Raw genomic sequence first — 15,798 nt, forward strand, 5'->3', positions numbered from 1 at the left:
CGGCACAGAAAGGAAGTGGAGGCGGATTCTGGAGTTTGCATATTCTCCCTGTTAATTAGCATCTCTTAAGATGCCCATTGATATTATTGTGTATGTCTGTGTCCTCTGGTGCCTTGTGTTGATGTCCCCATAACAAGTAATCGGACACAAAAAAGGAATAGTACTGATCATTACCCTTCAATTTCACCCTTCACACACTTACACACAGGGCTGGTGTCGTCACACACAACAAGGCCACAGTGTCTCTGAATGTCGCCACACAAATGCAATTAACTAAGGTTTACTGCTTAAATTCATAACTCCTTGCATCCAAACCCGGCTGGGATAGGATTCTGCTTGTGATCCCTGAAGTTGTAGGAAAAGTATAGAAGATGGATGAATTGTGAGTTCTGCATGAGGTAGGACGTGTAGTGAAAATGACAATAATTCAGATTTGAGAGACTATGCACCGATTTCTTTAAAGTGCGTTTTCATGTCAATTTCATATCTTTGCAAATGCTGCAGCTTTACATAGAAACTAAGTCAGAGTATCCCTGAAAATACTCGGTAAATGTCACATAAAATGGAATCTTGTAATTAAAGGTCTGTGTCCTTGTTGACAACAATTTACACTTAATAAAATGTGACTATAAAAAAGGTTTAACGTTAGAATCTCTCAGCAGGCTTGTCTTCACATGCACAAACTCATCCCACCTCCTCCGCTGTCAAATGATGCAGAATCATTAATATTTCATTTTGCAAGAGCTGTATTAAAGTCATAGTGAGCTTCATTGCCAATTCTGCTGGACATACAAGACGCACAATGGAATCGAAATGTTGTCGCACTTGCCTTCCTGTGTAGACGCATCACCCAAATAAAAAAAAGAGAAGAAAGCAAAATATAGCAGTCAAAAAAACAACAGAAAATAGAGAATTTAGGCAAGAAAAAGTACATCAAGATTTTAAACTAGAAGTTAAAAATATGCAACATACCCCTGAGAAGTCCAATATACAACATAATATGTCCCTGAAAATGTACAATACAGTGGAGCCTCAGTTTTGTTGCGGTGATTAGCCCTCACACCTCACCATGAAAGATTTGCCTTTTCTGTGTGGCGTGTGTGCGTCCTCCCTGTGCACCGATTCAGGTTAAGAACAGCTTTTTATGTTAACCAGTCAAGCCAGAATTGCCCTCAGGTGTTTGTCTGCTTGTCTCTCGAGTTTAACTACACCAATCTTCCTCTCCCAGTGTGTAAAGTTACTTCAACAGCCAGAAAATAAGCTGCCAACTTTCAAATATTATGTGTGAAAGTGGAAAATTTCGGTTGATGTCTGACTTCGAGGAAAGTCGTATGGAAACACTTTGTATGGTAGAATCTATATACAACTCACTGTCATGGTGAAGGTATTGTACACAGTGGACAGGTCACGACTCACATTTACACATGTAGACAATTTAAGGTGAGTAATTAGGCTTGACTGCATTTGTTTTGGAATACCTGGAGAAACCCCTGCGTGGGGGAACATGCAAACTCCATATGGAAAGGCTCTCCCTGGACTCAAACCCACAACCTTTCACAGTGTGGATGTGTTAGTCTACTTTGAAAGTTGAAACCAGGTAGGTACAGTAGATCCCTTCATACAAGTCTGCAACTGTCATTCTCACAAATGTCACGAGGGAAATTTTCAGGTCTTTTCTTTTTATTAAATAAAATTAGAACCACAATTCATATTTAATGTAAATGTAAAGATAATGATGGATGGATGCTGTGTGTGTGTGTGTGTGTGTGTGTGTGTGTGTGTGTGTGTGTGTGTGTGTGTGTGTGTGTGTGTGTGTGTGTGTGTGTGTGAGAGAGAGTCCAGTGCTGGGATGCGCTGCAGACTGTGGATGGACAGATTTCCTGCAGACTGTCCCCGGCGTGCAGACTGTCCTCGGCGCGCAGCCTCCAGTCCCCGTCGTGTCTCTTTAACTGAGGTATTCTCAGGACGGGGAGGGGGTGGATGGGTTCATCGGGTTCATGTAGTATTGGACGCCTCCTCCCATTCCAGGTTGGCTGCTTCCTTCGGTAAAGGAGAGTTGTAAGGCAAATAGGTGATGGACAAGGGACGGACGTTTGCAGGGAAATGGCTAAATAGTCGAGCTTGACCTTTATCGGGCACACGGAGACTCGATCAGCTGATGACTCCACACTAGCTGCCATTTTCAGGTCATTCGAGGCATCTGGCGAGAGTTGTGCTGCTCCAGCCGGTGTGTGATCATCAGGCCCGCTTCATCCACCTGAAGCCCACTGGAATGGGGGAATCGCTTTGTCCTGAGCCGTCTACTTGTGGATTATAAATCATGATGGCTGATGGATGTTGCAGAGGGATGGAAAGAGGCAGGGGTAAGATTGCATCAGATTCCTTAGCGAGGCACTCGTATCCTCAGCACTATGTGCAGAGCGGCTCCCAGCAGCCGCCGCCGCAGCAGCCGCAGCAGCAGCAGCAGCAGCCGGGGAACGACATCCAGGAATTGGCGTCCAAACGCGTCGACATCCAGAAGAAGCGCTTCTACCTGGACGTCAAGCAGAGCGTCCGCGGCCGCTTCCTCAAGATCGCCGAGGTGTGGATCGGACGAGGCCGCCACGACAACATCCGAAAGAGCAAGCTGACGCTGTCCATGTCGATGGCCCCGGCTCTCCGCTACAGCCTGGGGGACTTCATAGACTACTACGCCCGGATCGGGCTGCGGGGCGGCCCGGCATCGCAGCCGGTCGAGGAGCCCAGCAGCAACGGCCAGGGCCGCGGGCACGAGGGCCGCCGGAGGGCGCAGGAGCAGCCCCCAATGCTGTCCCCCACCGGCTCCGCGGCGTCCGACGACCACGCTCACCGCGTCCTCAAGAGCGAGTTCATCGAGCGGGACAACAGAAAGTACTTTCTGGACCTGAAGGAAAACCAGCGCGGCCGCTTCCTGCGCATCCGGCAGACTGTCAGCAAAGGACACGGCACGATGGGCTACTACGGCCAGGGCATCGAGCAGACCATCGTGCTGCCGGCTCAGGGGCTCATCGAGTTCCGGGACGCGCTGTCGCAGCTCATCGAGGACTACGGGGACGAGGACGGCGAGGACCGGGGCCGGGCCGGCTCCCGGAGCCGCGACGACGAGCCGGAGCTCCCGGAGGCGGCGTCCTTCCGCGTGGACAACAAGAGGTTTTACTTTGACGTGGGCTCGAACCGCTACGGCGTGTTTCTGAAGATCAGCGAGGTGAGGCAGCCGTACAGGAACACCATCACGGTGCCGCTCAAAGCCTGGGCCCGGTTCGGGGAGAATTTCATCCGCTACGAGGAGGAGATGCGGCGGATCTTTACGTGTCACAAGGAGAAGAGGACAGACGGGCGGCAGGACAGCGAGGAGCACGAGGACTGACCTCCACTGTGCGTCTCTGCGTGGCTTCTAGGGATTGTCTTCACGATGGGAGAGGACACACACACACAAAAAACAAACAAAAAAACAAATCCAGACGGTAACATGATGTTCTGGATGTGCCCTCCCCCTCACCCCGTTCACTTTACGGCTTATCTGCCAAGGGCTGGTAAACTCCTCATCTGAACCTGCCAAGAATTCATTCATTCATTCATTCATTCATTCATTCATTCATTCATTCATTCATTCACATCAGTGCACTTTAACCATTCACTTCATTTGGGGCTCAAACAGAATTACTCATCTCCAGCCCTTTATCCCCTTGCCTTTTATAATTGACGTGCACTGTACATTATGTACCTGATGGATCGGAACAAAGACCCCCCCCCCCCAACAAATAATCCAAGAAAACTATATCATATTTTAAGTGAATGCGTTTTTGCCTGTAGCATACATAAAACCATACGTAAGGCTACACATTATTATGGATCAGACCCACGTAAGTTGCTCTTGGGATTTTCTATTAACAATGACAAGGGATTTCCTCCCTCACTGCTAAAAAAAAGATTATAACAAGTTTATAACATGCACAGGTGCTCCAAATCAACGACATGCAGCTAATCACTGAGAAGAAAAATGCTATTTACCTGATGTGTTGAGCATCATATAGGGTTGTTTTTATGAAAAGTGCAATTTAGGAAGTTGTGCAGAAAGAGAAATAGGTGATTATATAGAACATATTTATCATTACCGTTCAACCGAGAATTTCAACCGAACATTTTGATATTGATTTTGTGGATTATGTGGCCCAGGCAGGAACTCCTGGTGTGTATCACACAAAAAGCAGGAAGTTCCTACCCTTTTTGTGTGATACACACCAGCGGCATGAACTGATGCTTCCAATCACGCTGACTTGGTCCGTACACGGCCACTATCTGCATTGTAAGTCTGTCCTCCATCGTCAAAACATCATTGTCATTTACTAGATGTCTCTCTCTCTCACACACACACACATTAGATATTGCCCTGCCGTCATTGGGCTTGAACAGCAGAAACAAATATTCTTTTTTTTTTTTTTTCTTCCATTCCTTTCCATGACACCACTGCTGCATGACTGCAGTGCAGCGTGTGTCGGATCATCCCATGTGAGCAAATGAGCGGATGGCATCCAGGATACTCTGCAATGTGTAAAATGTAGCAACGTGTTGATCTTATGCTTACCTGGTCACCATGGTGACGAGCGACAGACGCGAGTTCGCAGTGCTGCGGGCTCCAGCGTCCAGGAAAGGTGCACAGAGCTGGCATTGTTCTTTTAAAAAAAAAAAAAAAGTGCTCCGGACAGGACCTGCAGTGTGTGTTCCATCGACATGTGGCAGCAAAGCAACGCGGCCCCTCGTGTTGTTAGTGCCGCCGTGCGCGAAAGCCCCCCGAAAATGATCCCATATAAATCAAACACTTTATAGCTCGTGCAATCTATCTATCATTATATCCAACACTGGCACTTAAGAGACGTGTGTTCTTGTCATATTTGTCTTATTTAGCTTGATTTTGTTGAACTGGATTACTTATACGAACACTTGAGCTGCTACTTGCTTTGAAGCCTCAAAAACTTCTGGGAAAAAAAAAAAAACACCAACCTCTGACTTGTAGAAATGACTTCTCGGGTAGATCGCTTTATGAAAATATTGTAGAGGTCGTAAGAGGACATATGTCTCGGCTCATCGTCCCAAAATGCAGCTATGATAGGATAAAACAAACCCGACGTGTGGAGATCTCACGTTTCTGAATGGGAAATGTCTTTACTGCAGTTATAATATATTCAAATTCACTCAGATCTCTACGCTTGACTGTGTGAAGGAAAGGTATTATACATGTGTTCTGCTGAGCACACGCAGCCTGTCTGCAGTGGTTATACGTCTGTCTGTGGTCTCGGGAGGCATTAAGCACATTTTCCAAAACATACACAGTCAATGGTGATGATAATCGTTAGAAAAAAACACGTCCACAATGTAAGAAGTTGCTCCAGACTGCTGGAGGTTTAGTTTCACAGGCTGAAATCTGAGGGGGACATGGGGGATCTGAATCATACAATCGATTGAAAACACAAATAATAGTCCCCTTATGTGTGGACCTCCTTTAGAAGTCTCAAGCTGACGAGCCATTAACTTGAGTTCTGGAGGGAAGAAAAATACTCTGAGTAATCACCTTCAAAAACCCGATCAATTCGGACTTTGATTGATATTGGATCTGTTCACTGAATCAGTCCACTGTGATCTGTTATCTCAGATAAACACATTCAGAACTCCACCATGAGACGGATCAGCTGCTTTCGTCCAGATGTTCTGCCTCATGGACCCATAAAGCAAAGCTTGACTTGAACAACTGCGCCAGAGAGGAAGTTTTTCTTTTTTCAATGGTTTGTTTGTTGGCAGGACTAGGTTAGTTTATTTTTCTCTTATTATCTGATAAGCACCGACTTCTCAGTCGGTTCATTAAACCTCTGAGCCCCATGTTGGGAAACACGGGCTTCGCTGCCAGCAGCCCTGCCTCAAAACCCCTGTGGATACTTGAACCATTGAGACCCACACCTTTCATGGTACTTTTTTATATTATAGCACACCCGTAAAACATTAACAATTTAAGTCGAGTAAAAGAAATTCTGGTTTTTCGTCATGTTCAATTTTAGTCCAGCAGCTTTAAAATCTGCTCCCACATGTGTGCCAGCAGTGTTCCCAGTGTGTGTGTGTGTGTGTTTTCACATACAAATACCCATGAACACACAGGTCAAAGAAGAGACTGGGATTGTTTACCTCGATGTCCCGGGGGATGAATGAGTGATGGCGTCAAAAGGGCTCAACTCTTTTCCTTGGTGCTCCCTCTGCAGAACCATGTATTCTACCTTTACCTGCGGTTTTACCGAGGATCAGCCGAGGAAGCGGAAGTGTCGGTGTATTGTTTGTGTTCATTCCGGATGTGATTCCTTTAACTCCAGCTCGCTCTCCCGTCGGAGCTTGAGCGGCAGTTTGCTGGGGCATTTAGCTCCGTGTCGTACTGTATGTGACGTGTGTGAGAGGGAAAGGGCCCGGCTCGGGCTCGCTCCGGATTACACAACAGTGTTCGGTCTCTGTTTTCTGCCCTGCTGATACTGAACCATGGATTCAGTGTGAGACGATCCAAGGTCAGACACCGACGCGGCCTAACTCTGTGCCACAGAGTTAGTCCAATGTGAATAAAAATGGCACAATCCACATAAAAGAAATGATTATTGCTGTCAGCTCAGCTCAGTGGTCTCATCTAGTTCCAGACTGGCGGCCACAAGCTCTAAACCTGTGTATGTCCGTGCATTCATGGCCGTGTTGGTTTTAAGATGAGCTGCAAATCCAACATGACGTTAAAAAGGCGACTCCGTTTCAGAATGATAGCAGACTGAATACTTGATAGGTTAAACACGAGTTGAATACACTCTTTATAAGAACGCGTTATGAGGAGGAAGGGTCTTTTCTGTGTGTGTGTGTGTGTGTGTGTGTGTGTGTGTGTGTGTGTGTGTGTGTGTGTGTGTGTGCGCTAGTGTGAAGCTTCTGGAAAGATTTGCAGTAAACTTCATTACTCGCAAGTTTGCATGAGAAAATGAATCCTGTCCCAGTCCTCATGCTGGACGACTTTTACACTATGTACCTGCTTCTGCTTACTGAATAATACTGAACTACAATAATCAACCACAACATTATGATGGTGAGTGAAACGTATTGATCAGCTACTACAATACTTCCTTCTCAGAACTGCCGTGTCAGAAGCAGATAAATTGATGAGCGAGGATTTGAGCCGGTTTGAAGATTGTCCAAAGCATCTCTAAAATTAAAGCTCTTGTGTGGTAGCATAGGAAAAGCTCAGAATAAAGTATATAACACATAATTAGAGTACAAGAATAGTTTCTGTAATATTTGAGGCATTTCATGCATTTTTTTTAACCAGTCCAATAATCAATTGTAATAAACTTCTCTTCCTTGTAAATGGATCAATATAACATATAATGTTGCTGCTGTCCAAAAAATACTATCAAGTACCTGCTTCAATAACGACTCAAAACGTTTTAACTTCATTTGTGGCCCACGTCCCATCTGTTTGAGACGGTGTGAATGTTGTTGGCACACCAGACCCGGGTCCCGGTTCAGATAACCTGATATGTGACTGACGTCTTTCAATGGCAGACCTCTGAACCGTCACGTCGCATGTAAAGCAGCGTCCTCATCGTTGACAGAGACAGAGATTCGCGTCGTGTCTCGGGAGTGGCAAAGACAGATGCTGACTCGTGTATTCAAACGTCTTCCTCTGCATCCTGAAGTTGTTCACCGCGCAAAGGAATCGGATCTCAGCAAGAAACCAGAATTGAGCATGAAGACCCGCAGTGTGAACGGAGCCTTTATTGTCAACAGCAGGCGTTCAATTCTGTTTACACATGGAAATAATCCACCTTCAAAATACACTTCTCAGACATACATGTCATACAAGATATAAAGTTAATGAGAATGAACTTATTGGTTAGAAAAAATAAATTGCTCCGAATTCATATCTTCTGGTTTTAAAAGATGTGAGGGAGATTAAATGGTGTAAATTGTTCTTAAATGTGGATCAAATTGCAAAACTACAACCAAATTACTTAAAAGTGAGAATTTGCAGTTTGTTTACTTTTTAAAAAAAAGATTTTAATGTATTTTGTTTTGCTATATTGTTGAAGGTAAATTACCCAAATGTGAAGAAGAATGATTTGATTGGAGGAGCAGTTTGGACGTCTCAGTCGTTCGCCTCAAGCTTTTTGTTCAGTCTGATCAAAACCCAAATGAATTTTACCGAAACAAGTGAGCGACGCGTTCGTCATTTAAAGCCAACTTTGTCCACGTAGCAGCCGAACCCTCAGTCCATGTCTGCACCTTACGCACGGAGGGAGCCGGGCTCTTTGCCTCACTGTGCTGCTCTGACTGCTGCCAGCTCTCATTTCACTCAGATTTAATTAAGGGACTGGTCTTAGTGGAGGACGGTTAAAAAAAACTAAACAACAACAAAAAAAAACAAAAAAAATCAGTTAAAAGATTTTAGTGGTTGCAGCCAAATGTTGTGATGCCTTCAGTGCACAAAAAGCACAGGAGTGGTTGGCTCGGTGTGTTTCTTGTACAGTCTGCTGAGAAGTGTGAACTTTAATAAGACCGACTTGTTTTATTTTCATATCGATGGTAGAAATATGTTAACCAGTGAATAGCACAAAGCACAATTTATTTAAGAAAAAAAAGGTTACATCATATTCACAATTCTTTACGTGAAACCAGGCTTTCGAGGCGAATTCTCTCCCGGAAAAATCCTGCCTCGAGCCAAGGTGTGAACACAAGTATTTCTGGAGGTGAGAGTGTAATGGGAAGCTGTAGAAGGAAAAGATGCTCCTCTGTCCTTTTAAATTCCAAATATCCAAAAAGCACTTTAAGAAAAGCTGCACTTTAGTTCTGCTGCTTTGTAATCAGTTGACATCGGGACGATTCCTACCCATGCCTTCGGTGTGAAGTGACAATCATGGATCCCTGCTTCTCCAATCTGACCAGCTGCACTTACAAACTCCCATCATGCACTGGGCTGCTTCCTGCTGGCCCACATTCATTCATCCTCAAGCCCCTAAATTAAAAAAAAAAAAAAAATTGGATTTCAGCTTGTGCACATGAAGATTATGGCATGGATAAACAGACTTATTTGGTGATCGCTTAAACAGGTCATTTTTTTACACGTGCCCGGGTATTTTCAAAAACGGAGTTATTTTTCAATACGAATCACCACAAACATTGATTTTTGAAAACTCCGGCCACAGTGGAGATTTAGAAAACCCTTTGTGTCTACGTTTGCATCTAAAGAGGGGTAGACGGAGAGTTACGTCACGTGAGCGACGTGAGCGTCATCAGCGTCATCTCTGTGCGACTCGTGTTTACACTGTGTGATGAAAATGGATCCAGTGAAAGCAGCTTGCTCTTGCGCTTTATTTGTTTTAATATTCTAACGCCACGTTCAGGAGGAGCTCCGCTTGTTTTATCGGTCCAAACAAATCAACTGTTTCACTGAAAGAACAGGAAATAACTCGCGCCATTCGTGACATTTTGTTTTTTTCCAGGACTCCTGATCGTCAAGCATGGCTTCATGCTTCTCGTTACACTGCCCCCTGCAGGTCCGGCTGCTTATAGCAGCTCTGAACCCAGTGTATAAGCATATCCATGTAAATGGTGATTATTTTTTTTTTAAATATAGAGGGGGAAATATCAGTTTTTGTAAAAACACCGGTACCTGTATACGTTGCCCGAGGCGGCCGATTTGTGTTTGAAACTGTGGCACAGGAATTCAGATAATTGGAGCTGAACAAGGCATTAAAATCAACAGACTGATGATGTTGATCAGAGGTTTTCAAAGTGCTGGAGTAGAAATACGCCCACCCCCATCCAGCTTTAATCACTTTGCACCGTCCCAATGTCCCAATTTTCACAGACACTTTTGGATTTGGGATCTATATGCAATAAAGAGCATAACTCTTCTCTATTTGTAATTTAAAATATCTGATAGATCTTTATATATTTTTTGCAAATGCTAGTTTTTGCACAGAAGCTCACTGTATGATTTTAATTAGTCTCATCCAATAGATTCTCTTCTCAAAATAAGTTTCAATACAGTCACAATACTTCAATGCTTGACTTATTTCTTTGTATCGTGGCGAGCGAGGACATGTTGAAGGAAACTATCATGCTTAGAAAAGGAATCCCCCTGAACTCCCCACACTTTGAAAACCACTGGTTTCTCGGTAGAAGAGTTTAGGATGGATATGCAAGGAAAAAGATGTGGGTCTTTATCTCACTTTATCTGCTTATCATAGTTTGCGCCCGTCTTCTCTCTAGAAAATTTAATGGTGTGCTGGATGTCAGTGATTTATGAAAGAATGAAAATATTTGATAAGGAGCTATAACAACTCTTAGGAAAGATAATAGCTTGAATTTAAGATGACAACATATTCAGTTTTGTTCACTGAAATCTCCTCAATGTGTAAGTTAAGGTGGGAACTCCTCGTATGTATTTATTAGAATGTTAGTCTCCTACTTGCATGATAATGGTGTTTCTCTGTGACTTTTTTTTTCAGTGTATATTATATTTTTATATCTGTTCTTTCTTCTGTTCCCCTTAAAAAACAAAACCAAATCACGCTGCTGCTTATCTTCACCTTCCCCTCGTTAACAGAACTCGTGTGCTGCACTTTTTTTTAAAGCAGATCTCTTGTTTGGCCCGGACAACAGACGATAACTCACGTGAATGAGGTGGAAAGAGGTTCAGAGGAATTTCTGGGGTTGAAAAAAAGAGGAAAAACTTCCTGATTTCATGGTATGTTGCTTTCTCCTCTGTGTAGGATGAGCACATTGAAAATCATTTTCTTCTTTACTTGCACCATGTGTCAGATATTGCTCAAATTTTTAGGTCATTTAAACCAAATTTACACAATTAGGTCAAAGGTAGGGACAGAATTGCATAGAATCGAGCAGCATTTAATATTCTTTGGTTGTTCCCTCAAAGACTGTTGAGCAGCTCTAGATTGGCTCAGAATTAACACATTTATATATAAGATTAGATGGCTTTTGATGATGTGCAGCAGACGTGTCCAAATTATGGACCGATGTTCACGTTAAATTGACCAGCAACAAGTTTTAAAAATATCCCACTCGTATTTCTGAGTTTTATTGTATCCCAGAAGGGATTCAGCAGAGGGTAGTGAATGAGTAATACATATAAAGTACTACCTGAATGCAAACTTTCTGGATAATTTGAGTTTTTCAACCAGCGAGTAAGTGCTGAACATGTTCTTCTGATGTTCAGACATCAGAGAAATGCTGCAAAAACAGAAAAGGAAAGAACCGGGTGAGGTTTCTGCACGCTTCTTCTGTTTGAGCTCAAGAATCGGAGCTGTCTTTAGATGGACTGTTAACTTTTAACGTGGCTGCGTAAACAGGGGTTGAATTGAGGTTTTTGACCCTTTCGATCATCCATACTTTAAACTGCTCCACAGAGTTTGTCTCAGCTAAACACGAGATCATCTCCACTGTTTTCAGACGAACTGGAGCAGTGAAACCACGGTCATTTAGGAGTGCCGAGCTCGGAGGTAACTCACCATCGGTCTGAGCTAGACGGGATGGGAACATACCTGGGAATATCAAACCGTGTCAGAGCCTCCACCCTGTGAGTTTATAAATGATTTGTAGTTTGCTCATCTTGCTAAATTATTTTACTGACTGAACCACCCTGAAGTCTGCACCTTCCAATCCAAAACCACGGTTAAAATGAGTGGTGACACCAAATTCGGGGCGTTAAAGACAAAGCTGCTTGTGAGAAGGGATGTTTTTGCTCTGTTGTCTTACAGCAACTAAGAAAAATCCAGATTTTACCAAGTGAAATCTGAATATTTCTCCATTATTTTTTCCACATCTCTCGTGTCTGTTGGCAGATCTACCATCTATTTTTAATTATCAAATTTTTCCCTGTGCAGTGAAAGATCACACGACCTCTCAAGCACTCACTTTCACCCTAACCCTTGAAATACGTTGATTCGTCTTACTTGAAAATCCGTTTCTGCAGAGTAACTTCCAAAATGAGACATTTCTTCCCCAGCACTGCTTTGGTAAACGATTCAGAAGTGATGAGTGGTGTTGCTTTGTGTGGTGTACTGACATGAAAATGGAAGAGTCTTGTCTTTGCAGTCGTGTAAAAAGCAGGACGTTTGGCTGCAGAGTGTGTTTTTTTTTATGTCTTGATGTGTAACGACAGTGCAGAAGAGGCTGCATGTCACTGTCTGACAGAGAACAGCAGCTGTGGTCGGCTGGAATCGGAAAGTGCGTCGCTGAAAACTCAGATTTAAAACGGTTTTGATGAATGAAACCCATTTTCAAAAGCGTCATTGACCGACTGCTTCTTTAGTCTCGTTCCATCTATCTGAGGAAAAACCATGACGACGGGCCGCACGTAGATTTTGTATTTTCAAACTCACTCCTGGTCTGTGTGCTCCTCATCGAAGCCCCCATCTCAGTGCAACCAACTGAAAATGAATGTTTCTGTAAAGTCTTGAGAAATGTAGAGGTTCATAATTTCCTTTTTGCATCACACATTCACACAAACTGAAATTTGAGTGTCGTAGTCTGACAGTCATGGACCTCTCCAACACTCCTGGATTTGGTGAATTGGAAATTGGGAGAAGTGAGGAATTTTCTGGTCTTCAACCAGCAGCTTCTGCCCTTTCTTTTAATCAGCTTCATTTTGTTTTAAGTGTGACCAATGAATTGTTGGATTGAGGTGAGACTCCATATTCAGATGGGCAACAATTCTCTTCTCTTGCAGAAGGTTTACAATACAATTCCATACCGTTGCAAGACAATTATGCAAACTCCATTCAAAGTTTGTGCGAGGTTCTCGCACTAAAGTCTTGCAAAGTGACTCCAGGTGAAAGTGGACGGCGATTAAGACATTTCTGTGTCCCCATGTCGTTGTGGGTTGTATTCTGACGAGCTGTGACCACAGGTGCTCTTCCTTGCCACGCAGGTTGTGATAAACACACTCCATCCAGACTGCTGATGCTGACTGGGAAAATCTAGCTTTGTTTGATCAGTACATAGGGGGGTGGAGGGTTACAGAAGGTTGGACTTTAAAGAAACAGCTTGATTGAAAGAAATCTTGACTGTTAACAAAAACCTAATGTTTCCAACCCTGACGCCTTAAAGCACATTTACAGTTCGACTGTACCTCTGCTTATTTTGTTTGTCTGTTTTAGCAGATTAAAAAAAAGAAATAGACTGAAGATAATTAGCTGACCAAAAGTAAGAAAAAAGTAGTTCTCACAGGACTGTTGACGCTCAGTTGGATGGCATGGTCGCATTCAGGATGATGACGATTTTCGGGTGGAGGTGTGAAGATTACCCTGACAGTGAAGTGTGTGTTTCTCTGTGGTTGTGCGGGTGGAGTGATGTGAATGTACTGAGGATGACCTCCCGTTCTGACTTCAGTTCATTGTCGGCTTTCGAGAGTGGGAAAGTAGAGAGGTGTCAATGTTTGGTAATCTTCATGAACATGAACTGAAGTGAGTAATGAAAATGTGAAATGGTGTATATTTAGATACATGTAATGTAAAACATTGGTGTGTCCTATAGTCCTGTAATCTAAGACTTAAAAAAAAAACAAGGACATTTTGTACTCTAGCACTTTCTTTAATGTGTACTGTATGAGTTCATCTTCTACATGTAAAGTACTGTATGAATATTCATTACTTGCCTTGTAACGTTTGAAATGATGCTACGTTTAGAAATGGTAACCAAGAAAACAGTTTTTAGAGTGTATGCATGCTCATGGTTGGGTCCCAGTATAATAGGAAAACTATATGAAAAATGGTGCTATGTCATATTATATAAAGGTGCTTCTATGGACCCCAGCTGAACGCATGCGAAGAGGAACTATCAAAAGTAGAATAAAAGAGAAAACTGATGTCCTACTGCTGTTCTATAGTGCTGCTGCCCAAAGATGTCAGAAATTTGGAAACTCCAACTTTCTATTTGTTAAAATGCAACGGCCCTCCTGTTCCCAGTCCAGTAGTCTGACCATGGAAACACTTTCCTCACCTCCTAACACACGCCCGGCCCGGCGTTGGTTCGATGGGAAGTAGCATTTTAATCAGGGCGAAGAAAGTGTTCAGTGTTGTCCACGTTCCTCTCTGTTCCTCTGAGCTCCGCTGTGGGACGTGCAGAGGGTGTAGTTACAACTCGTCATTTGGAAGTGTCCGGCTTTCTTTGTGATGCATAGAACACCTGAAAATGCTGAGTAGGTGGCAGATATCCTACTTGACCACCGACGGAGCAGTGTAACTGTAAATATCATTACTACCAGCTTCTGAGACCTTTGAGGCAGTCAGTCAGGAGGTGGCTCTTATTTTTACAGGAAAAAAGAAAGTAAAACTCCATGTCTATTTACAGTTATACTGCCTTTGTGACAAAGTCTAGAATATCCACAGACAATCTAATGACATTGTTTTGTACTCCTAATTCTTCTGTATTTAAATAATTTTTTCATGTCGCCGAGTTATCGGACAGCAAACATCAATATAGTCTTTGGAAGGTCGGAGTTATTTGAGTTAGGAAAACTTTATGTTTACTGTTGCTGGAAAAGAAACTTGGAAAATGTGTATGTTTATTAGTTGTGCGGATCATTGTTCTTTTTATGTTTTTTCATTAAATGTTTTGCAGAATTACCCACGCCCCCCCTCTCTGTTCTGTTATAGCACTCCAGTCAGTGTTATTCCACAATATGATCTGGTGGATTTTAGTTATATATCGAGCAGTATTTACATGTTCATGATTCCCATCATAAAGCTATTATTTTCAGTGTGTATTCATTATTTAAGCAGAATGTATACAGTGATTACTGGCACAGTGATCACTGTATATCACTATCAGTTAAAGTTTCAAACATCAAAACAGTTTTTGGTGAAAAATATTAAAACCTAAATTCAGTTTGAAATCAATGGAAACGGAAGCGAAAAGCAAAACAAATATGATCAGAAACGGCATTAAAACTGGCACTTTTAAAAATGTATTTCAAACTTTTTTTGTTGAAATGAAATGAAATAGATGGAAATTATTATTGATTGTGTCTGAAAAGGTTTTGAATGAAGTATGAAACATTTTTAGTCCTGATTTAAAAAAGGCTTTGAAGTATTTTGCTTCTATATTATGTATCAATGATTCATAGACCAAGATTTTAGATCAGATTTCATGCGTCCTTCCAATGCCTCCAGTACCAGAGACACAAAACAGGATTTTGAACATAATTCAGCAGGATTTCTTCCACCTATAGATCACAATTAGAAAGAGACTTGTCCAACTTTGCTTGTTGGCTTGTTACTACCTCTTGTTGGAATTAGAATATGGTAGTTGAGATTAAAGAAAAAGAAAAAAGTATCTTCAGTGCATTCAGTTGGTATTGGTTTGCTAGTTATAGGTACACAACCTAAAATCACACATGTTGAATGGTTCAGGCCATCAAGAGAATAAATCTAGCCTGAACAGGAAATGATGTCAAAGAACAGGGTGAGACCTGCTGAGAGGGACACAGGGAATTACCCAATCCTGCTGCTTTTTAAACCTGCTTATTTTAGCACTTAAAATAGAAGAGATGAGGGGAATGTCATTCCATTTAAGACAAATATTTGCACTCTGTGCTGTTTATTGCTGTTACATAATACAGAAGGAAGACGGGAACAGGTGGTTACTATTTATTTATTTATATACTCACTTCTTCCTGCCAATACTCTTCTTCTTTCTCCTCTTCCTCCTACTAATACTACTACTACTACTAGAAACAGTATTAATAAT

The 15,798-nt window shown here is 42.6% G+C and overlaps 1 protein-coding gene across 1 annotated transcript; it reads left to right on the forward strand.

Annotated features, from left to right (window-relative positions):
• The first annotated feature begins 2,032 nt into the window (after window positions 1-2,032).
• Window positions 2,033-4,993, forward strand: purg (purine-rich element binding protein G). Its single transcript, XM_080476977.1, has one exon. The coding sequence runs from the start codon at window positions 2,321-2,323 to the stop codon at window positions 3,383-3,385; it is 1,065 nt and encodes a 354-aa protein (XP_080333103.1). The 5' UTR covers window positions 2,033-2,320; the 3' UTR covers window positions 3,386-4,993.
• The last annotated feature ends 10,805 nt before the right edge of the window (window positions 4,994-15,798 follow it).

The sequence above is a fragment of the Lipophrys pholis genome, assembly GCF_963383615.2.
Source record: "Lipophrys pholis genome assembly, chromosome: 12".
NCBI lineage: Eukaryota > Metazoa > Chordata > Actinopteri > Blenniiformes > Blenniidae > Lipophrys > Lipophrys pholis.

Excerpts from the sequence above, each read along its gene's own strand:
- purg (XM_080476977.1), top strand. The coding sequence starts at position 2,321 with ATGATGGCTGATGGATGTTGCAGAGGGATGGAAAGAGGCAGGGGTAAG.